Source organism: Mchenga conophoros, linkage group LG18 (assembly GCF_057382185.1).
Source record: "Mchenga conophoros isolate Kocher_MC1m ecotype Shallow Benthic linkage group LG18, M_conophoros_male_GT1.1, whole genome shotgun sequence".
NCBI classification, from domain to species: Eukaryota; Metazoa; Chordata; class Actinopteri; order Cichliformes; family Cichlidae; genus Mchenga; species Mchenga conophoros.
In genome coordinates, this window is record NC_140543.1 from 26,069,371 (window position 1) to 26,089,627 (window position 20,257).

The window sequence follows — 20,257 nt, forward strand, 5'->3', positions numbered from 1 at the left end:
TAGTTATTATATTTTATCTATTCCGTACGTTTTTTGTAATCCTACTCCTTCAAAACCGTTCAACTTAGAAAAACCATTCAAACACCGTTAGATTCCTATTCTTTTGGACAACACTGCTTCTATTTTTCATATTTTTAACATTTATATTTTTAATTTTATTCAACTTTATTCAACAAAAATTTATAATGTATTTCAATGGGGAGACCCTTCAAATCCTCATTCAACTTACTCATTTTTAAACTCTTACTACTTCCACATACATTGACATAGAGCCACCATTCAAACGTTAAAACGAAGACAAGACATTCAACTATTCAACTTGTATTTATCTTTTCAATATCTATTATACTTTTTCTTCAGTTCCAGTTTAAGTTTCATGATGTTTTTTCAGCCGTTTCAGAGTTTATAATGGGTGTGTATGGGACGGAATGTTGGGGCTAGAGTGAGGCAGCTCAACTGCTAGAGTGAGAGGAGCAAAAAAATTAATCTTAAAATCTTTTTTAAAACTGCTGCTGTGTCCACAGCGTTTGCTCTACAGGTATGATTTTACCCTCAAAACGTAGCCATGGCTGTCCTCTTTCATCCAATGTGTTTACTATTGTACTAGGTGTTATGGTTCTTTCATAAATGTCACCAATGCACAGCCTCCTCCCTCCAACTCTTCCATAGACTCTAATGTTAAAATGGCTCAGAAGGTTCGTTTGAAAATCAGAAGAGCATGGTGTCTTTACACTGTCACCACGTCCATATAATAAACTCCACAGGCATGAAAACTGAGAATTAGGTAGACTAGACATGGCTGTCGCTCACGGTGAAAGAATTTTGTCAATACGACATGTACTTTTCATTTGGGAAGAATTTGTTTGGGCCTGACTTTTCTGTTCATTTTAAGCAGCAAAAGTGAGGTGCATGTCTGTGTATGTGTGTATGGAGCCATTGGGTGCGGTCACTATAGCAACCAGGCTCACACCTGCCTGCTTAATGAGCTCTGCCTGCCACTCTGCCAAGATTCATCTTAAGCACTTCTCTTTCAACTGCTGCTGTGTCCACAGTGTTACAGCCATCATTTTACCCTCAAATTGTCGCCATTATTGTTCTCTTTCCAACACCGTGTCTTTCAAAGCTCAGGCATTTAAACTTTTTAAACTGTGTGGATCAAAGTGGAGGGATCACATGAGTCATTCAGTGATTCAAAGAATATGACCTTTTAATATTCATTCAGATGTTTTCTGACTCTAAATGTTCTTTTCTCATTTCTTAGGGTTTTCTAATTTACATTTAAAACATTTTCAGTTTTTTTCCAACTCCTTCTTCTGTGTAACCTTCAGCTTTTAGCAGTTCAGCACCTTTGTTTTCAGGTTAAATTCGGGTTTTTTTTGTTTTTTTTTTATCTCATTCAATATTTTTAACTCAAAATTCAGCAATTAATTCATTTCAGTGCATACATTCAGATCCAAGCATTCACACTGCAGTTTCTTCAGAAAATGCACTTTCTAGTTAGTGTGAATGCTTGAAAAGCATTCACAGTATTGTTCTTCTAATCTTTATTATTCCATTTTATTATTATTATCTATTCCGTACGTTTTTTGAAAGCCTACTCCTTCAAAACCATTCAACTTAGAAAAACCATTCAAACACCGTTAGATTCCTATTCTTTTGGACACTGTTGCTTGTATTTTTCTCATTTTTAACATTTATATTTTTAATTTTATTCAACTTTATTCAACAAAAATTTCCCATGTATTTCAATGGGGAGACCCTTCAAATTCTCATTCAACTTACTCATTTTTAAACTCTTACTACTTCAACATACGTTCACATAGAGCCACCATTCAAACTTTAAAACGAAGACAAGACATTCAACTATTCAACTTGTATTTATCTTTTCAATATCTATTATACTTTTTCTTCAGTTCCAGTTTAAGTTTCATGATGTTTTTTCACCCGTTTCAGAGTTTATAATGGGTGTGTATGGGACGGAATGTTGGGGCTAGAGTGAGGCAGCTCAACTGCTAGAGTGAGAGGAGCAAAAAAATTAATCTTAAAATCTTTTTTAAAACTGCTGCTGTGTCCTCAGCGTTTGCTCTACAGGTATGATTTTACCCTCAAAACGTAGCCATGGCTGTCCTCTTTCATCCAATGTGTTTACTATTGTCCTAGGTGTTACGGTTCTTTCATAAATGTCACCAATGCACAGCCTCCTCCCTCCAACTCTTCCATAGACTCTAATGTTAAAATGGCTCAGAAGGTTCGTTTGAAAATCAGAAGAGCATGGTGTCTTTCCACTGTCACCACGTCCATATAATAAACTCCACAGGCATGAAAACTGAGAATTCAGTAGACTAGACATTGCTGTCACTCACGGTGAAAGAATTTTGTCAATACGACTTTTACTTTTCATTTGGGAACGATTTGTTTCGGCCTGACTTTTCTGTTCATTTTAAGCAGCAAAAGTGAGGCGCATGTCTGTGTACGTGTGTATGGAGCCATTGGGTGCGGTCACTATAGCAACCAGGCTCACACCTGCCTGCTTAACGAGCTCTGCCTGCCACTGTACCAAGATTCATCTTAAGCACTTCTCTTTCAACTGCTGCTGTGTCCACAGTGTTACAGCCATCATTTTACCCTCAAATTGTCGCCATTATTGTTCTCTTTCCAACACCGTATCTTTCAAAGCTCAGAGATGTAAACTTTTTTAAACTGTGTGGGTCCAAGTGGAGGGATCACATTTTAGTCATTCAGTGATTCAAAGAATATGACCTTTTAATATTCTTTCAGATGTTTTCTGACTCTAAATGTTCTTTTCTCATTTCTTAGGTTTTTCTAATTTACAATTAAAACATTTTCAGCTTTTTTCCAACTTCTTCTTCTGTGTAACCTTCAGCTTTTAGCAGTTCAGCACTGTTGTTTTCAGGTTAAATTCAGGTTGTTGTTTTTTTTTTTTTTTATCTCATTCAAAATTTTTAACTCAAAATTCAGCAATTAATTCATTTCAGTCCATACATTCAGATTCAAGCATTCACACTGCAGTTTCTTCAGAAAATGCACTTTCTAGTTAGTGTGAATGCTTGAAAAGCATTCACAGTATTGTTCTTCTAATCTTTATTATTCTATTTTATCTATTCCGTACGTTTTTTGTACTCCTACTCCTTCAAAACCGTTCAACTTAGAAAAACCATTCAAACACCATTAGATTCCTATTCTTTTGGACATGACTGCTTCTATTTTTCTCATTTTTAACATTTATATTTTTAATTTTATTCAGCTTTATTCAACAAAAATTTCCCATGTATTTCAATGGGGAGACCCTTCAAATTCTCATTCAATTTACTCATTTTTAAACTCTTACTACTTCCACATACATTGACATAGAGCCACCATTCAAACTTTAAAACGAAGACAAGACATTCAACTATTCAACTTGTATTTATCTTTTCAATATCTATTATACTTTTTCTTCAGTTCCAGTTTAAGTTTCATGATGTTTTTTCACCCGTTTCAGAGTTTATAATGGGTGTGTATGGGACGGAATGTTGGGGCTAGAGTGAGACAGCTCAACTGCTAGAGTGAGAGGAGCAAAAAAATTAATCTTAAAATCTTTTTTAAAACTGCTGCTGTGTCCACAGCGTTTGCTCTACAGGTATGATTTTACCCTCAAAACGTAGCCATGGCTGTCCTCTTTCATCCAATGTGTTTACTATTGTACTAGGTGTTATGGTTCTTTCATAAATGTCACCAATGCACAGCCTCCTCCCTCCAACTCTTCCATAGACTCTAATGTTAAAATGGCTCAGAAGGTTGGTTTGAAAATCAGAAGAGCATGGTGTCTTTCCACTGTCACCACGTCCATATAATAAACTCCACAGGCATGAAAACTGAGAATTTGGTAGACTAGACATGGCTGTCGCTCACGGTGAAAGAATTTTGTCAATACGACATGTACTTTTCATTTGGGAATGATTTGTTTCGGCCTGACTTTTCTGTTCATTTTAAGCAGCAAAAGTGAGGTGCATGTCTGTGTACGTGTGTATGGAGCCATTGGGTGCGGTCACTATAGCAACCAGGCTCACACCTGCCTGCTTAACGAGCTCTCTCTGCCACTCTGCCAAGATTCATCTTAAACACTTCTCTTTCAACTGCTGCTGTGTCCACAGTGTTAAAGCCATCATTTTACCCTCAAAACGTCGCCATCGTTGTTCTTTTTCCAACATCTTGTCTTTCAAAGCTCAGAGATGTAAACTTTTTAAACTGTGTGGGTCCAAGTGGAGGGATCACATTTTAGTCATTCAGTGATTCAAAGAATATGACCTTTTAATATTCTTTCAGATGTTTTCTGACTCTAAATGTTCTTTTCTCATTTCTTAGGTTTTTCTAATTTACAATTAAAACATTTTCAGCTTTTTTCCAACTTCTTCTTCTGTGTAACCTTCAGCTTTTAGCAGTTCAGCACTGTTGTTTTCAGGTTAAATTCAGGTTGTTTTTTTTTTTTTTTATCTCATTCAAAATTTTTAACTCAAAATTCAGTAATTAATTCATTTCAGTCCATACATTCAGATTCAAGCATTCACACTGCAGTTTCTTCAGAAAATGCACTTTCTAGTTATTATTATTATTATATTTTATCTATTCCGTACGTTTTTTGTAATCCTACTCCTTCAAAACCGTTCAACTTAGAAAAACCATTCAAACACCGTTAGATTCCTATTCTTTTGGACAACACTGCTTCTATTTTTCATATTTTTAACATTTATATTTTTAATTTTATTCAACTTTATTCAACAAAAATTTCCCAAAATTTCCCATGTATTTCAATGGGGAGACCCTTCAAATTCTCATTCAACTTATTCATTTTTAAACTCTTACTACTTCCACATACATTGACATAGAGCCACCATTCAAACTTTAAAACGAAGACAAGACATTCAACTATTCAACTTGTATTTATCTTTTCAATATCTATTATACTTTTTCTTCAGTTCCAGTTTAAGTTTCATGATGTTTTTTCACCCGTTTCAAAATTTATAATGGGTGTGTATGGGACGGAATGTTGGGGCTAGAGTGAGACAGCTCAACTGCTAGAGTGAGAGGAGCAAAAAAATTAATCTTAAAATCTTTTTTAAAACTGCTGCTGTGTCCACAGCGTTTGCTCTACAGGTATGATTTTACCCTCAAAACGTAGCCATGGCTGTCCTCTTTCATCCAATGTGTTTACTATTGTCCTAGGTGTTACGGTTCTTTCATAAATGTCACCAATGCACAGCCTCCTCCTTCCAACTCTTCCATAGACTCTAATGTTAAAATGGCTCAGAAGGTTCGTTTGAAAATCAGTGTCTTTACACTGTCACCACGTCCATATAATAAACTCCACAGGCATGAAAACTGAGAATTTGGTAGACTAGAAGCTGCTGTCGCTCACGGTGAAAGAATTTTGTCAATACGACTTGTACTTTTAATTTGGGAACGATTTGTTTCGGCCTGACTTTTCTGTTCATTTTAAGCAGCAAAAGTGAGGCGCATGTCTGTGTCGTGTGTATGGAGCCATTGTCACTATAGCAACCAGGCTCACACCTGCCTGCTTAACGAGCTGTCTCTCACTCTGCCAAGGTTAAACCTAAAAATGTTAGATTGTAGTAAGATTAACTTTTTCAAAAGTACAATAAGACAGATTTGTCAGGGTTTTGCCACAGATTAATAGTTTGTCACTAGTTAGTATATGCCAACTAAGTAGAGCATTGTGATTGGCACAAAGGTTTTTCAGATCTGGGCAGTTGGAGTCAGTTGATGACTTCAAAATCATCCTTTCTGACTGGATAATTAAAGCTCTCAGCATCTATCGGTCTGTAGTTAATTTCCCCACCTTTTAACTAACGTTTCACTAACCTAATCTCATTTAATGTCTCTGTTTATAGTCTGTATAGTTTATCTCCCCACGAATACACTCAAAGTAGTCTTAAAATAAAACCCACAAAACAGTTCAAGATTTAATACTTTTTATTTGCTCATTTAATGCCAGTTGCCCTGTTTTTCTGTATGTCACTCATTCGCTTATACTTGGGCAAAAAGGACCAATTTTTACACTAGTATAGTGTATTTTTTCCCTCTATCTCTCTATGTCTGTCACACACAGAGACCAACACACAGACATGTATATGCTCATTATTGCTGTTCAAACTGATGGTCAAATTTCCAAGCACCACCTGAACGCCTCATCTGTTTTTAACCTATCACTGGACCAACTGTCGTCATTCCGCTTTGCTCTCTGCTGTGGTAAGTACAGTACACTCAGTACTGCAGTGTTTTATTTTTATGATGGAAAAAATACATGTTTGACATTTAAACTCACATATCAAGTCCAACAGAGTTAAAAACAATTCAAAGAAGAAAGAAAGAAAAAAGAATAACCTTCGCTATCATTTATATACGTTTATTACGTTTTGCTGTTAGCAGCAGTGCTAACGCTAGCTTCAATGCTAATGCTAGCAACAATGCTAACGCTAGCTATAGTGCTAACACTAGCCTTAGCAGTTGTTAACTGACAAAAATAATATTCCTGTGATATTTCTTGCTGGTCAGTGAGACAAAAGTAAGAAATTAGCTTTATTATTGCCATTGTGGCTCAGTTTTAACAGTAAGAGTGCTAGCGCTAGCAGCATTGCTAGCGCTAGCTGCAATGCTAACGCTAGCTGCAATGCTAACACTAACTGAAGTGCTAATGCTAGCCGGAATGCTAGCGCTAGCAGCAATGCTAAGGCTAGTAACAGTCTAACAGTAGCCTTACATAAGTGGCAATACTTCAGTTAACTAGTTTGAATTGTAAAATGACTGCTGTATCAGTTGGTGTGCTATATTACTCTATAATTACCCTGCTGACTAGAAGTTCAGTGTATCATGTCGTGTGGGCTTTGTATTTCTGTTAGTCTGATAACACTGTACAGACAACTAACGTATTATTTCTTGTTTCTTTCAGGAACCTGACTGACACTGTGCTTTGCCTGGTAGGTGTGCACATACTGTAAGAGAAGTAGACCAAAATAAAAAAATTATATGACTAATATAAGCTGTAAAGTGATGGGTTCAAACTTTGTGCTAGACCTTTTAAACACAATTTTATAATAAATACACATAAGTGCAGCTTAACAATTGGGCTAAAATATTTTTTTCGTACATTTTTGTAGTCACACTACATGTGATTAATTAATGATTCACTCAATCATATTTGTATTTAAAAATATTATTGCTGAATTTAATTAAATATTTATTCTTTTAAAAAGTGCCCAATTATGCAACTTTTTGCACATGGCAGCCGACAACAGTTTAGCTTGAATATTTGTTTTGTCCTTTTGCAGTAGTCACATTTAGTTCATACAATTACCATGTGATATAATTTTAATAAAATTATTTTTTTTTTCTTGTTTTTTGTTCAGAGTGTGTAGAAGAAGAAGAACAAGGACCAGATCTCCAGTCTTCTCTCTCACATCCCAACCCCCCAACCCCTCTATCCTCTGTCCTGCTCCACCTATTGTCTCTGCCTTCTTTCCATCTGTATTTCACTCTGTGGTTTGTGAGAAATTTTGCCAAACCAACAATCCTTTTGCGGTTTGATTTAAAGCCGTGTCTCTCCTGCTCTGTCTGTTCTCTCTGCTAAATTTTCTCTCTACCTGTTTTTCACTCTTGGCTTGCTGCTGAAAAACGCCAAGCCAACAAAGCAATAAAGAGTGCATATTTTGCCTCAACCTATGAACAAACTGAACAAACAAAGAAAAATCTGCGGTTTGATTTAAAGCCGTGTCTCTCCTGCTCTGTCTGTTCTCACTGCTAAATTTTCTCTCTACCTGTTTTTCACTCTTGGCTTGCTGCTGAAAAACGCCAAGCCATTAAAGCAATAAAGAGTGCATATATTGCCTCTACCTGAGAACAAACTGAACAAAGAAAACTAATTCACGGTTTGATTGTGATTTCCCAGCCGTGTCTCTCCTGCTCTGCCTGTTCTCTCTTCTAAATTTTCTCTCTACCTGTTTTTCACTCTTGGCTTGCTGCTGAAAAATGCCAAGCCAATAAAGAGAGTGCATAATATTCTCTCAACTGAAGAACAAACTGTCAAACGAAAGACAACTGTTTAAGACAAATAAAAACTGAAATATAAAAACAAAGACAACATCTCCTGGTGTGTGCCACTCTTATCTTGTGAACATATTTTCTAAAGACTAAGAAACACTTGCAGGTGTGTGAAAATGCCAAGGAAGCAGAAAAAGTCACAAGCTGCAAAACAACGCTGGAAAAAGTTTCATGAGTTTCACAAAGTACCAACATGTGAACAAGCTGAGTTTGATTTTCCTCAGAGCTCTGCAGAAGACAGTGTGTCTACAAAGACCAATTCTGACAGTGTCAAACAGGCAGGTCAACATGTTCCTGCACATGTACAACAGGTATCTTATGCTGATGCTGTAAAGAGTGGACTGCAGCATAAAGTTAATGAACAACATGAGGTGTCAAGTGCCCCACAGGTGGGTTATGCTGACTTTTTGAAAAGAGGCTGTCACAGTGATGTGGCAGGACCATCTCATGCAGAAAGAGTGAACCTTGAAAACCAGCCCTCTGTTATACATGTCTGTGCATCTCGCAGCCAGGCTCATCCTAAATATGGAGACTCCAGAAACAAGCAGTGCACATGTAACTCACTCACATTTCTTGCTTTCCTTCATGAGAATGAAAACATGACTACAGCTGACCTTAATCTGGTCTTGGATAAAGGTGATGTGATGTACAAAGAGGCCAAGAAAAGATTTCCTAAAAATATTCATTTGGCAACCGATGAGCTGCCAGACAAAGTTGATGCTCGCTGGTCTATGTATGATGTCGACATGACACAGCCTTCCCGGTATGGGACATTTGAAGAACCTCCAGAGGAAGCAGTAGATACCTTTCTCAGCTTAGAAGCAGGACTGAGCTGCCTGTTGTCAGATGTGCAGTATGCCTTATTGATTATGAGTGGATTGTGTATCGCAGTGTTCAGATCCACATCAGGCAAATATGGTTTCTTTGATCCACACTCCAGAACACCCAGTGGTCTTCCTCTATTACTACAGTCACGTAATCGTGGTACAGCTGTGATGCTGAAATTCACACTCCTCAGTGACATGATTAAGAGGATCCAAGATTCTTATGAAATGATGGAGATATCACCCTCTTGTAACTATGAACTGAAGCCTGTGCAGTTCTACAGTATGAGCACAGTCAACCTGAGTGATACTATCACAGACACAGTCTGCAGACCAACAGCTGCCACTGCTGTGGCATCTACTCACTCTGATACAACTGTTGATGAAGCAAACTCCTCTACTCCAAGGAGAAACACAACGACTGATCTGACTGAGAACATCTTTTGTCAAATGTCCATTTGTACGCCACCGGTGAAACAAAAAGAAGTTCACGTGACTCAGTTCACATCATATGAAGATCAGAATGAACCTCCTAATATACCAACTGAAGAACTATGCAGTGAATTAAGTTTCCTTCCATCAAGTGATGCTTTTTCATGTCAATCAAATGCTGCCATAACAAATGTTGCTGCCTGTGACCTTTCTGATATAGTTTTACAAAAACTGAAAAAAGTTAATAAACAACAAAGGCACAAAATGAAAAGAAGATTAATGGCATCAGAGAAACCCAGAAATCAGAGAAAAGAAAACCAAAAAAGGAGAGAACAACAAAAGTATGCTTCAAATAAAGATTACAAAGAAAAGAAAAAATCTTGCGCAAGCGAGACATATAAAAACAATCCTGAAGTTAGACAAAAACAACAACAGTATATGAAAAGACGTTACTGTGAAAATGATGAATTCAGAAAGAAACAAAAACAATATGTTAAAAAACGTTTTTCTGAGAATGCTACAGTTAGAAAGAAACAACAACAATATATTAAAAGACGCTACTGTGAGAACGATGAATTCAGAAAGAAACAACAACAATATATTAAAAGACGCTACTGTGAGAACGATGAATTCAGAAAGAAACAACAACAATATATTAAAAGACGCTACTGTGAGAACGATGAATTCAGAAAGAAACAACAACAATATATTAAAAGACGCTACTGTGACAATGCTGAATTTAGACAAAAACAAAAAAACTATATCACTAAAAGGTATCAAGAAAACCCTGAATTCAGAGAGAGACAGAGATCTCGAGTGACTCAGCGTTATGCACGTGACAATGCATTCAGAGTAAGACACAGACAACTAATGAAACAACTAATGCGAGACAGGTATCAAAGTAATCTTGCATTCAGGATTATGCACAACATGAGATGTGCAATGAAAATAAAAAGGAAATACAGATGGGTGAACAGACAAACCCAAGAGAGTGACAACAGTGTGATCAACGAGGCCATATCTGTGTTCAAATCACAAATCAAAGCTGGACCATCATACCCATGTACTGTATGCTTCAAGGCTTCATTTCCAAACCAAGTGCGACCCTGCACAAGGTCAAAGTATGTCAAAAACCCACATGTAGTTGCAACATGTTTGACAGGAAAGTTTGTTCATGTTTGTGATGAAAACTGCAGAAATGAGCAGTGCAAAGTGCCTGATGAGAGAAAGAGAGAGTGGATATGTCACACCTGCCACGATCATCTTAAAAATGGATCCATGCCAGCACTTGCTGTTGCCAATAAGTTGGATCTTGCTGATATTCCAGCTGAACTTTCTGATCTCAACATACTGGAGAGACATCTCATAGCCAAGTGCATACCATTTGCCAAGATCATTCCTCTTCCCAAAGGCAGACAAAGAGCAATTAGAGGAAATGTGGTCTGTGTCCCATCAGAGGTACAGGAAACTGTTGAAACACTACCTCGATTGAGAATTAATTCTCAGGTGATCAGAGTGAAACTGAAGAGACGCTTGTCTTACAAAGGTCATCAGCTGTTTCAGACTGTAAGCTGGTCTAAACTTGTTCAAGCACTGCATAAACTCAAGCAGATTCATCCACAGTATAAGGATGTGAGCATCAGAGATGATGCTGAGCTGTGTGATCCAACTCTTCCTGATGAAGATGATGAGGATGATGATGATGAAAACATGAATGAGGACGATTATGATGAGGCTGATTTAATGGAAATTGACAGCTGTGAGAAAAATGCACTGAGTGAAGCACAAAATATAAATGAACAGGACATTGACATGTTACCCTGTGATGGTGAACAATCGCATGAACAGATGAGAGATGATTCAGAGCAAGCAGATGGACTGACTAATGGTGGTTTTGCACTCGAGTCCTGTTTGCAGCCCCCTGATGTGGCTGAGGAGATATTATGTTTCAGTGAAGGAATCTACTCTGTTGCTCCTGCAGAGAGAAACAATCCAATAAGTTTTTTCAAAACACCTAAACTGGAGGCCATGGCCTTCCCTGTGCAGTTTCCTACAGGCCAAAACACACTTGATGAAAGAAGGCTGATCAAAGTATCCCCCAGTGGGTATTTCAAATCAAGACTTTTCTGCATTGATGATCGTTTTGCCAAAGACACAAACTATTTATTCTTTGCACAGTTTGTGACTGAAATACACTTGGCTACATCCAGCATGACAGTACAGTTAAGGAAGGCAAAGCCTCTGACCAGAGATGGTAGAAAAATAACCTCAGGCATGTTACAAGATAAACACGAGGTGGAGAAACTGGTGCGAAATAAAGATGCAGTGAGATTCATGCAGCCTCTGAGAGGAACCCCAGCCTATTGGGAGAAAACAACAAGAGATCTTTTTGCCATGATCAGACAGTTGGGAACTCCCACGTTCTTTTGCACATTTTCAGCTGCTGAAATGCGCTGGCCTGAAGTGATCGAGGCAATAACAAGGCAGCAAGGTGAACAAGTGAATTTTGAAGGACTCGACTGGTCAGCAAAGTGTGACATCCTGAGAAGCAATCCTGTCACAACAATGCGCATGTTTGACAAGAGAGTTGAAGCATTATTCAGAGATTTACTCTTATCTCCCGCAGAGCCACTTGGCAAAGTCATTGACTACTTTTACAGAGTTGAGTTTCAGCACAGAGGAAGCCCACACATACACTGCCTCCTGTGGGTAGAAGGTGCTCCTGTGTTTGAGGAGGATGATGAGCAAACTGTTCTTGATTTTATAAACAAATACATCACAGCTCAGCTGCCTGATCCACATAAACAACCTGAACTGTACAAAAAAGTAACAGAAGTGCAAAAACACAGTAAGAACCACACAAAGACGTGCTTTAGGAGTTTAAGCTCCGGGTGCCGTTTTGGTTTTCCCAAACCACCCTGCAATGAGACAATGATCACAAGACCCAGTGAGGATGATGCACTGGAAGTAGAAACGGCAAAGAACAAGCTCAGACCACTGAACCAGCTGCTGAATGAACCTGAAACTGCTTCCATGAGTTTAGAGCAGCTCTTGGAAAGATGCAAGTTGACACATGCAGAATATGAGAGATACCTGAATAAAATGAACATGAGGAGTACGATCATACTAAAGCGTGATCCAAAAGACTCTTGGATAAACGGCTATAATCCACATCTGCTTGAAGCCTGGAACAGTAATATCGACATAAGCTTTGTTTTAGATGCTTTTGGTGCTGCAAATTATTTAATGAAATATATATCAAAAAAAGAGGGCGGGCTATCTGAGTACCTGAAAACTGTCATTGAGAACTCCCATAAGGACAGTGTAAATGAGTGCGATGAAATGAGAGCCGTCATGCAGGCATATTCAAAGAAGCGAGAGATCAGTGCACAGGAGTGTGTTGCTCGTGCATGTGGTCTTCACATGAAGCAATGCTCACGTGCTGTAATATTCATTCCAACTGATGATAATCCTGTGAAAATGAGTCGTCCCCTGTCAGTTCTGGACAACACAACACCTGAGTCTTCCAATGTTTGGATGACATCTTTGAATGACAAATACAAAGCCAGACCTGAAACACCAGAGTATGAGGAGATGTGCATGGCAGACTTTGCTGCTACTTGCAGGATTGTCTATGGCCAACAGAAAAAAGGTAAAGATGTTTTGCCCCTTCTCAATGAGATGGGGTTTGTGCAAAGGCGCAAAAACAATAAGCCTGCTATCATCAGATTTCACCGCTGCTCACAAGAAAAACATCCAGAGCAATATTACGGAAGACTGCTTAAACTGTACCTTCCTCATCGTTCAGACCACGAACTGAAAACACCATCGTTGCCAACCTATCAGGCTTTCTATGGTGCTGGCTGTGTACAGCTACCAGGTACTGACCATCTTGAGTACGTGCAACACATTGTCAAAAGAAACAGAGAAAAATATGAGAAAAACAGTGAGGAGATCGAGAGCGCTGTTGAGGAATATGAGCAGAACAGAGGTGTGACTGACGAATGGTGTAATCTGGCACCTGAATCAGATCTCGTAAGGTTGCCACTTGTCGAACAAGAAAGAGAGCGAGACAATGAAAATGAACAGGAAGATGTGCCCGACTACAGCCGTCAGGCTGATGCTTCAACAGAAGTCAGAGCCATCAGGGAACCCCCTGCTATTGATCCCACATTGTTACGTCAGATGTTTCAGAATCTGAACAAGAAGCAAGCCTGCATATTTTATGCAGTTAGAGACTGGTGCATTAAAAGAGTCTGTGCTCTAAATCCAGAGCAGTTTTTCTTTTATATTAATGGTGGTGCTGGAACAGGAAAATCACATCTTATCAAATGCATCTACTCAGAAGCATCTAAGATACTGAGCAAAGTGCCCAGATATGCAGACGACGTTGACATATCAAAACCCACTGTCCTGTTAACTGCTTTCACTGGGACTGCAGCATTTAACATTTCTGGAACAACACTGCATTCTCTTCTCAAGCTGCCTAGAAGCTTAAAACCTCCCATTCAGGGACTTGGCAATCAGCTGGATGAAGTCAGATCAGAACTTTTGAATGCTGAAATAATCGTCATTGACGAAGTGTCTATGGTGTCAAGACATCTGTTTGCATATGTAGATGCAAGACTCAAACAGATCAAAGGGACTCGGAGACCCTTTGGAGGCATGTCAGTCATTGCTGTCGGAGACTTCTATCAGCTACCCCCAGTGCGACAGTCTAAACCTCTCTGTGTGCACGACCCGTCTGAGATCGACCTGTGGCGGGAGCATTTTCAGATGATCACTCTGACTGAGATTATGCGTCAGAAAGATGATGTTGTCTTTGCAGAGATGCTGAACAGAATTCGTGTGAAAGGAAAGTTGGATGAGCTTTGCGAAGCAGATCGAGATTTGTTGTTACAGGCCATAACTGAACCAGCCCATTGTCCAACTGATGCGTTGCACATTTTTGCAACTAATAAAGAAGTGGATGCACACAACTCTGCAACACTGGCTCTGCTCCACACTCATATCATTGACATCCATGCAGATGATTATAGAAAAGATCCTAGAACTGGCAGAATGGCACTTCAAGACAGACCATTGAAAGGAGGTAAAAACGAGTTACCAGACACACTGAAAGTTGCAGAAGGAGCTCGTGTCATGCTCACCAGAAACATTGACATACAAAATGGTTTGGTTAATGGAGCTTTTGGAATACTACTTAGAGTAGTTCACTCTGAAAACGACCAACACATCATCAAGCTTGGACTTAAAATGGATAATGAGAAATCTGGAAAGAATAACCGCACACCAGCAGACGACATGGTGTACATTGAGAGAGCAGAGGAGAATCTGAAGCAGAAAGGAGTGGTACGAAGACAGTTCCCAGTGAAGCTGGCCTTTGCATGTACAATACATAAGGTACAGGGTATGACAACTACATCAGCTGTTGTCTCTCTTAAGAGCATTTTTGAGCCCGGCATGGCCTACGTAGCTGTCAGTAGAGTGACGTCTCTCAGTGGACTGTATCTTCTTGATATGGAAGAGAAAAAAATATTCACCAACCCAGAAATCACTGCAGCGCTTGAGAACATGAGACAAGCCAACCTTGATGACATGATGCCTCTTCTACACGTGAGGCAAACCCTCAGCAGGTCAGAGGTTTTCACCATTGTTCATCATAATACAGAGGGACTGCCAGCTCACATTAATGACATCAAAAGTCACCATGAATTGTGTCTAGCAGATGTTTTGTGCCTAACAGAAACACACCTGCGGGGCTCTTTTGTCGCAGAGAGTCTCCACTTGGAAAATTACAATTTGTTCAAACGCAACAGACACCTGTCCTACACAAACTTTCCCCAGATGGCTAACAGAAGTGGTGGTGGAGTTGCTGTTTATGTGAAAAGTGACATTCAAGTGCATGAAAAACAGTACATCCATAATGTAACTGACCTTGAATTTCTGGCTTTAAAGGTTGAAGCACCAGTCAGTGCTCTGATTGCAGTTGTATACAGACCTCCAGACTACACTCTGAGGCCATTCCTGAAAAACCTGGTAAGCCTATTAGACTCATTGGAGATCATGGACTGTCATCCCATCATAGTTTGTGGTGATTTTAATGAGAATGTTTTATCCAGTGCAAACAAACCAATCCTGGAGCTGTTTGAGTCTAGGGGATACGCACAGGTCATCACTGCCCCTACCACAGAGAAGAACACACTGCTTGACCTAATTTTCATTTCTCAGTCAGATCGATGTCTCCATTCTGGAGTCATGAAGACATACCATAGTTACCATGACCCAGTATACTGTGTATTGTCCTGTGATGATTCATGATCTAGATCTTTGAATACAGTAAGTAATTTCTATATTTTTGAATGACTTAAGAAAGTAGAGCGATATTTAAAAGTTGACGCTCTGCATTGCAGTATAATGGTTGAATTGTTTACATAAAATACAATTACATGAATTAAGTAATGATGTCAGTAAAAGATGACAATTTTATTTATTACAGAAAATCTAAAATTCACTAACAGTAACCTATAAATGTCAGAAAAATCAAATATAGCAGTTTGAAACGAACAGTGTAGGCATATCCTCTCTGCAGCCAGGCTTCAACATCCTGCCAGGCTGCCCCAGTCTCACTGTGGCTGGGAGGGAGGGAGGGTGGACCAGAGGATTGCCTACACAACACATAAATGTTCAACAGCTTCTTCATTGTTTCTGAGAGAACAATAATGACTAAAGGTTGCTTTTTAAAAAAACAAACAAACAAACAAACAAACCTAATTACAGCAATAATGACAGTTAAGCCACTTTATGTGTGCCTCTATTTTGAAATACTATTTACAAAAATATTATTATTTTGGTTTGTTATAAACTTTAAACTTTTTCAAAAGTACACAATTATATTTTTGGACAAATTTTTCTATGAAACATAAATTTTTATGAGCTTTTATCATGTTTCTGGCCAGTGCAATCATCAGGGTGGGTCTGGGTTGATAACTGCACATTTCTGGCCAGAAATGTTTCAGCAGTGTTACATATGTAGTGCATATGTTACACTTGCTTTCTGTTACCAGCTGATACCCTACATTTGTATAGACATTTGATGGTGTGAGGTTGGGGAGTTGAGTGGGAGGGGGGGGGGGGGGGTTTCCTTTCCTGTTAGGTTTCCTTTGTTTTTCTTTTTTTTTCTTTTTAAGAGAGACACAGTCCTCCTGTGTCTTCTCCAATCTTCACATGTAAAATCCAACAATGTGAAGCACATAGCAGCCAGAAACTGTAATGCCACAGATCAGAGAAACTTCATCATCACCATCTTCATCGCCATACGATCAGAGCGTGAGACTTCACATCTGGAGCACAGGAGAGATTCTGTGATAAGTCTTCCTTCTAGCTTGTCCCACAAGCAGTCGGTGAGATTTACTAACAACAAAAAGGGTTAATGACATTATTTCCATGAAAACATGTATTCATTCTTTGTGAAGTGTTTAAATTGTGTTTTCACTTGACCTTAGGAGTGTTAGAGTGTATTGTAATATCTGTACTCAGGTGTTTCCCTCTGTGATCCATCCCCTTCAGAGCCGAGACACTCAGGACTGAACAGACTGCACAGTTTCTGTGACTGAGCCTTCTTTGAAACCACTCATGATAGAAGGGCTTCATATTTGCAGCAGCACTACTACAGGTATTCAGTTTATTACAGGATGTGTTTGTTTCTTAGGACCAGCTCTGAGTGCACACTACCTAACATATACACCTTTCTGTTTATTACAAACCAACTACTCTGGATCATACGGCCAGTTGGCAGGAATGTTGCTGCAGGAAAACATCCCTGGAGATCACCATCATTGTCAGACTGACTGTGCCTCCTCTGTGCAGTGTCAAGATCCTCCCTAAATGAGTGTGTAAGTTAACATTTTCATTATTTTATTCCCTTTGACAAGACAAGTATCACTGATATTTACATTTACAACTACATATTCCTGTTTTCTGCTCTTCTTTTAAAGTCCTCAGCTATCCTGCTTCTGTGCTGCTTGCCACACGTCAAACACTGGCCGGATGACAGGGAGGATCCACTCTGAAGTCACTGGACATGATGAGGATCATATGGGACTTCATAGTTTCACAGAAACGTTGTGCTCTGTGATTACAGGTTTTAAATGGACATAATGACTGCCTCTCTCTGATCAACAGGCTAAAGGATTGTTGTCATTGTTAGTGCTCTGTACAATGTATGCTTATTTAGTATTTCATCACAGAGAAAACCTTTATTTATTTAACATATTTTTATTTTGTTTTAATGTTGAATTAACTGTGGGTATTTTTTTAAGTGGGCACTCGGGATGTCATATGACCAGAAATGTGGTAACTGGAATTCAACGTTATGGAAGAAAAAATCTGCTAAGAACAAAACACACACAAAACCCCCCAAGAAAATTCAAATTCATTCCATGTAATCCAATCTAAAACATTTTAAACTGCTGAACAGCAACACAAACAGTGTTAAAAAACAGTGTTAACAGAAGGATTATGATGATTTTGTACCAAAGTTTCAGGTCACATGGCACACCTAGTGTGTAGTGTGGGGTATCAGCTGGTAAGTATAGGGTTTTTTTCATATTTGTGTACTTAGAGTTTAGATAGATAAAGCCTTGTGTATAATAATTAGTCATAACCACAACTCAAAGTCAGGGACTAACTAATTTTGGGACTTTGTGTCTGAGCCCAGGTTAAAACACTGTGTAAAAAAGCATTTAGTGGCATGGCTGAACAATGCTGTATTGATACTTATTTATCCATGTTCACAAAAAGGACTAATGTGTTTATTTGATTATTTGCACATGTTAAACTGTGTCACCACCTTAGGCTTTCATTTGAGTTTACTCAAAAATCTCTATACAGTTCTCTTTTACCACTGTGTGGACTCTGTTTACATTAAAACATAAAGAAGAATGAGTAATAAAAAGATGTGTAGACAGATTAAGTAGGACGATAGAAACAGCTGTTCAGCCATGTTCTAAGAAACCAACACAATTTAAAGGTTCAGGATTGTGGTTTTAAAAGTTGAATTTTCATGTATTTCATATCTTGCTTATTATTTTTTATTTAGTTATTTAATTTAGTTATTTTTATTTATTCTACTAGTCCTTTTCAGAAAGAAGCTGTAAAATATGACTTAAGAATTTTTTTTTATTTTCTATGACATACAAAACAAATTGATGTATGTAATACTATTAAACATGATATACACATGTGTATATGTCTGAAAAACATTATGCTGTATATTAAAGTTTGCATTTTCTCCAGAATTTTTGTTCATCTTTTAAGTTCATTTCAGTTAGAAGAATTTGAACTTTTAATATTCATTCAGAGATTTTCTGACTCTAAATTTTCTTTTGTCATTACTCATTTTTTTATTATTTACATTTTAAACATGTTTAGCTTTTTTCCAACTTCTTCTGTGTGAACATCAGCTTTCAAAAGTTCTGCACTTTTGTTTTCACTTTAAAAATTCTGTATTTTCCAGCTCATTCAGAATTTTTAACTTAACATTCAGTAATTAATTCATTTCAGTGCATACATTCAGATTCAAGCATTCACACTGCAGTTTCTTCAGAAAATGCACTTTCTAGTTATATTTTCTTTTTCCGTACGTTTTTTGAAAGCCTACTCCTTCAAAACCGTTCAACTTAGAAAAACCATTCAAACATCGTTAGATTCCTATTATTTTGGACATGACTGCTTCTATTTTTCTCATTTTTAACATTTATATTTTTAATTTTATTCAACTTTATTCAACAAAAATTTCCCATGTATTTCAATGGGGAGACCCTTCAAATTCTCATTCAATTTACTCATTTTTAAACTCTTACTACTTCCACATACATTGACATAGAGCCACCATTCAAACTTTAAAACGAAGACAAGACATTCAACTATTCAACTTGTATTTATCTTTTCAATATCTATTATACTTTTTCTTCAGTTCCAGTTTAAGTTTCATGATGTTTTTTCACCCGTTTCAGAGTTTATAATGGGTGTGTATGGGACGGAATGTTGGGGCTAGAGTGAGGCAGCTCAACTGCTAGAGTGAGAGGAGCAAAAAAATTAATCTTAAAATCTTTTTTAAAACTGCTGCTGTGTCCGCAGCGTTTGCTCTACAGGTATGATTTTACCCTCAAAACGTAGCCATGGCTGTCCTCTTTCATCCAATGTGTTTACTATTGTACTAGGTGTTATGGTTCTTTCATAAATGTCACCAATGCACAGCCTCCTCCCTCCAACTCTTCCATAGACTCTAATGTTAAATTGGCTCAGAAGGTTGGTTTGAAAATCAGAAGAGCATGGTGTCTTTCCACTGTCACCACGTCCATATAATAAACTCCACAGACATGAAAACTGAGAATTTGGTAGACTAGACATTGCTGTCGCTCACAGTGAAAGAATTTTGTCAATACGACTTTTACTTTTCATTTGGGAACGATTTGTTTCGGCCTGACTTTTCTGTTCATTTTAAGCAGCAAAAGTGAGGCGCATGTCTGTGTCCGTGTGTATGGAGCCATTGGGTGCGGTCACTATAGCAACCAGGCTCACATCTGCCTGCTTAACGAGCTCTGCCTGCCACTCTGCCAAGATTCATCTTAAGCACTTCTCTTTCAACTGCTGCTGTGTCCACAGTGTTAAAGCCATCATTTTACCCTCAAAACGTCGCCATCGTTGTTCTTTTTCCAACATCTTGTCTTTCAAAGCTCAGAGATGTAAACTTTTTAAACTGTGTGGGTCCAAGTGGAGGGATCACATTTTAGTCATTCAGTGATTCAAAGAATATGACCTTTTAATATTCTTTCAGATGTTTTCTGACTCTAAATGTTCTTTTCTCATTTCTTAGGTTTTTC

The 20,257-nt window shown here is 38.2% G+C and overlaps 2 protein-coding genes across 5 annotated transcripts in view; one reads left to right on the top strand and one right to left on the bottom strand.

Moving 5' to 3' along the window:
• cdc73 (cell division cycle 73, Paf1/RNA polymerase II complex component, homolog (S. cerevisiae)) overlaps positions 1 to 20,257 on the bottom strand; it is a 76,809-nt gene that overhangs the window by 51,658 nt on the left and 4,894 nt on the right. The window lies entirely within an intron of this gene.
• On the top strand, positions 5,680 to 18,963 carry LOC146553958 (uncharacterized). 4 transcript variants are annotated; one of them, XM_085253344.1, is made up of 6 exons: positions 5,680 to 6,267; positions 6,968 to 6,995; positions 7,425 to 15,410; positions 16,941 to 17,046; positions 17,163 to 17,266; positions 17,369 to 18,963. In XM_085253344.1, exons 3-4 carry the CDS (start codon positions 8,232 to 8,234, stop codon positions 16,959 to 16,961), a joined length of 7,200 nt encoding a protein of 2,399 aa, XP_085109470.1. In that variant the 5' UTR covers positions 5,680 to 6,267; positions 6,968 to 6,995; positions 7,425 to 8,231; the 3' UTR covers positions 16,962 to 17,046; positions 17,163 to 17,266; positions 17,369 to 18,963. The 4 variants fall into 4 exon arrangements, with proteins under 4 accessions (XP_085109470.1, XP_085109468.1, XP_085109469.1 ...); XM_085253342.1 differs by lacking the exons at positions 16,941 to 17,046; positions 17,163 to 17,266; positions 17,369 to 18,963 and adding an exon at positions 15,603 to 16,491; XM_085253343.1 differs by lacking the exons at positions 16,941 to 17,046; positions 17,163 to 17,266; positions 17,369 to 18,963 and adding an exon at positions 15,494 to 15,657.

What these genes read in the sequence shown, in the direction of transcription:
- LOC146553958 (XM_085253341.1), top strand. Translation starts at nt 8,232, where the DNA reads ATGCCAAGGAAGCAGAAAAAGTCACAAGCTGCAAAACAACGCTGGAAA.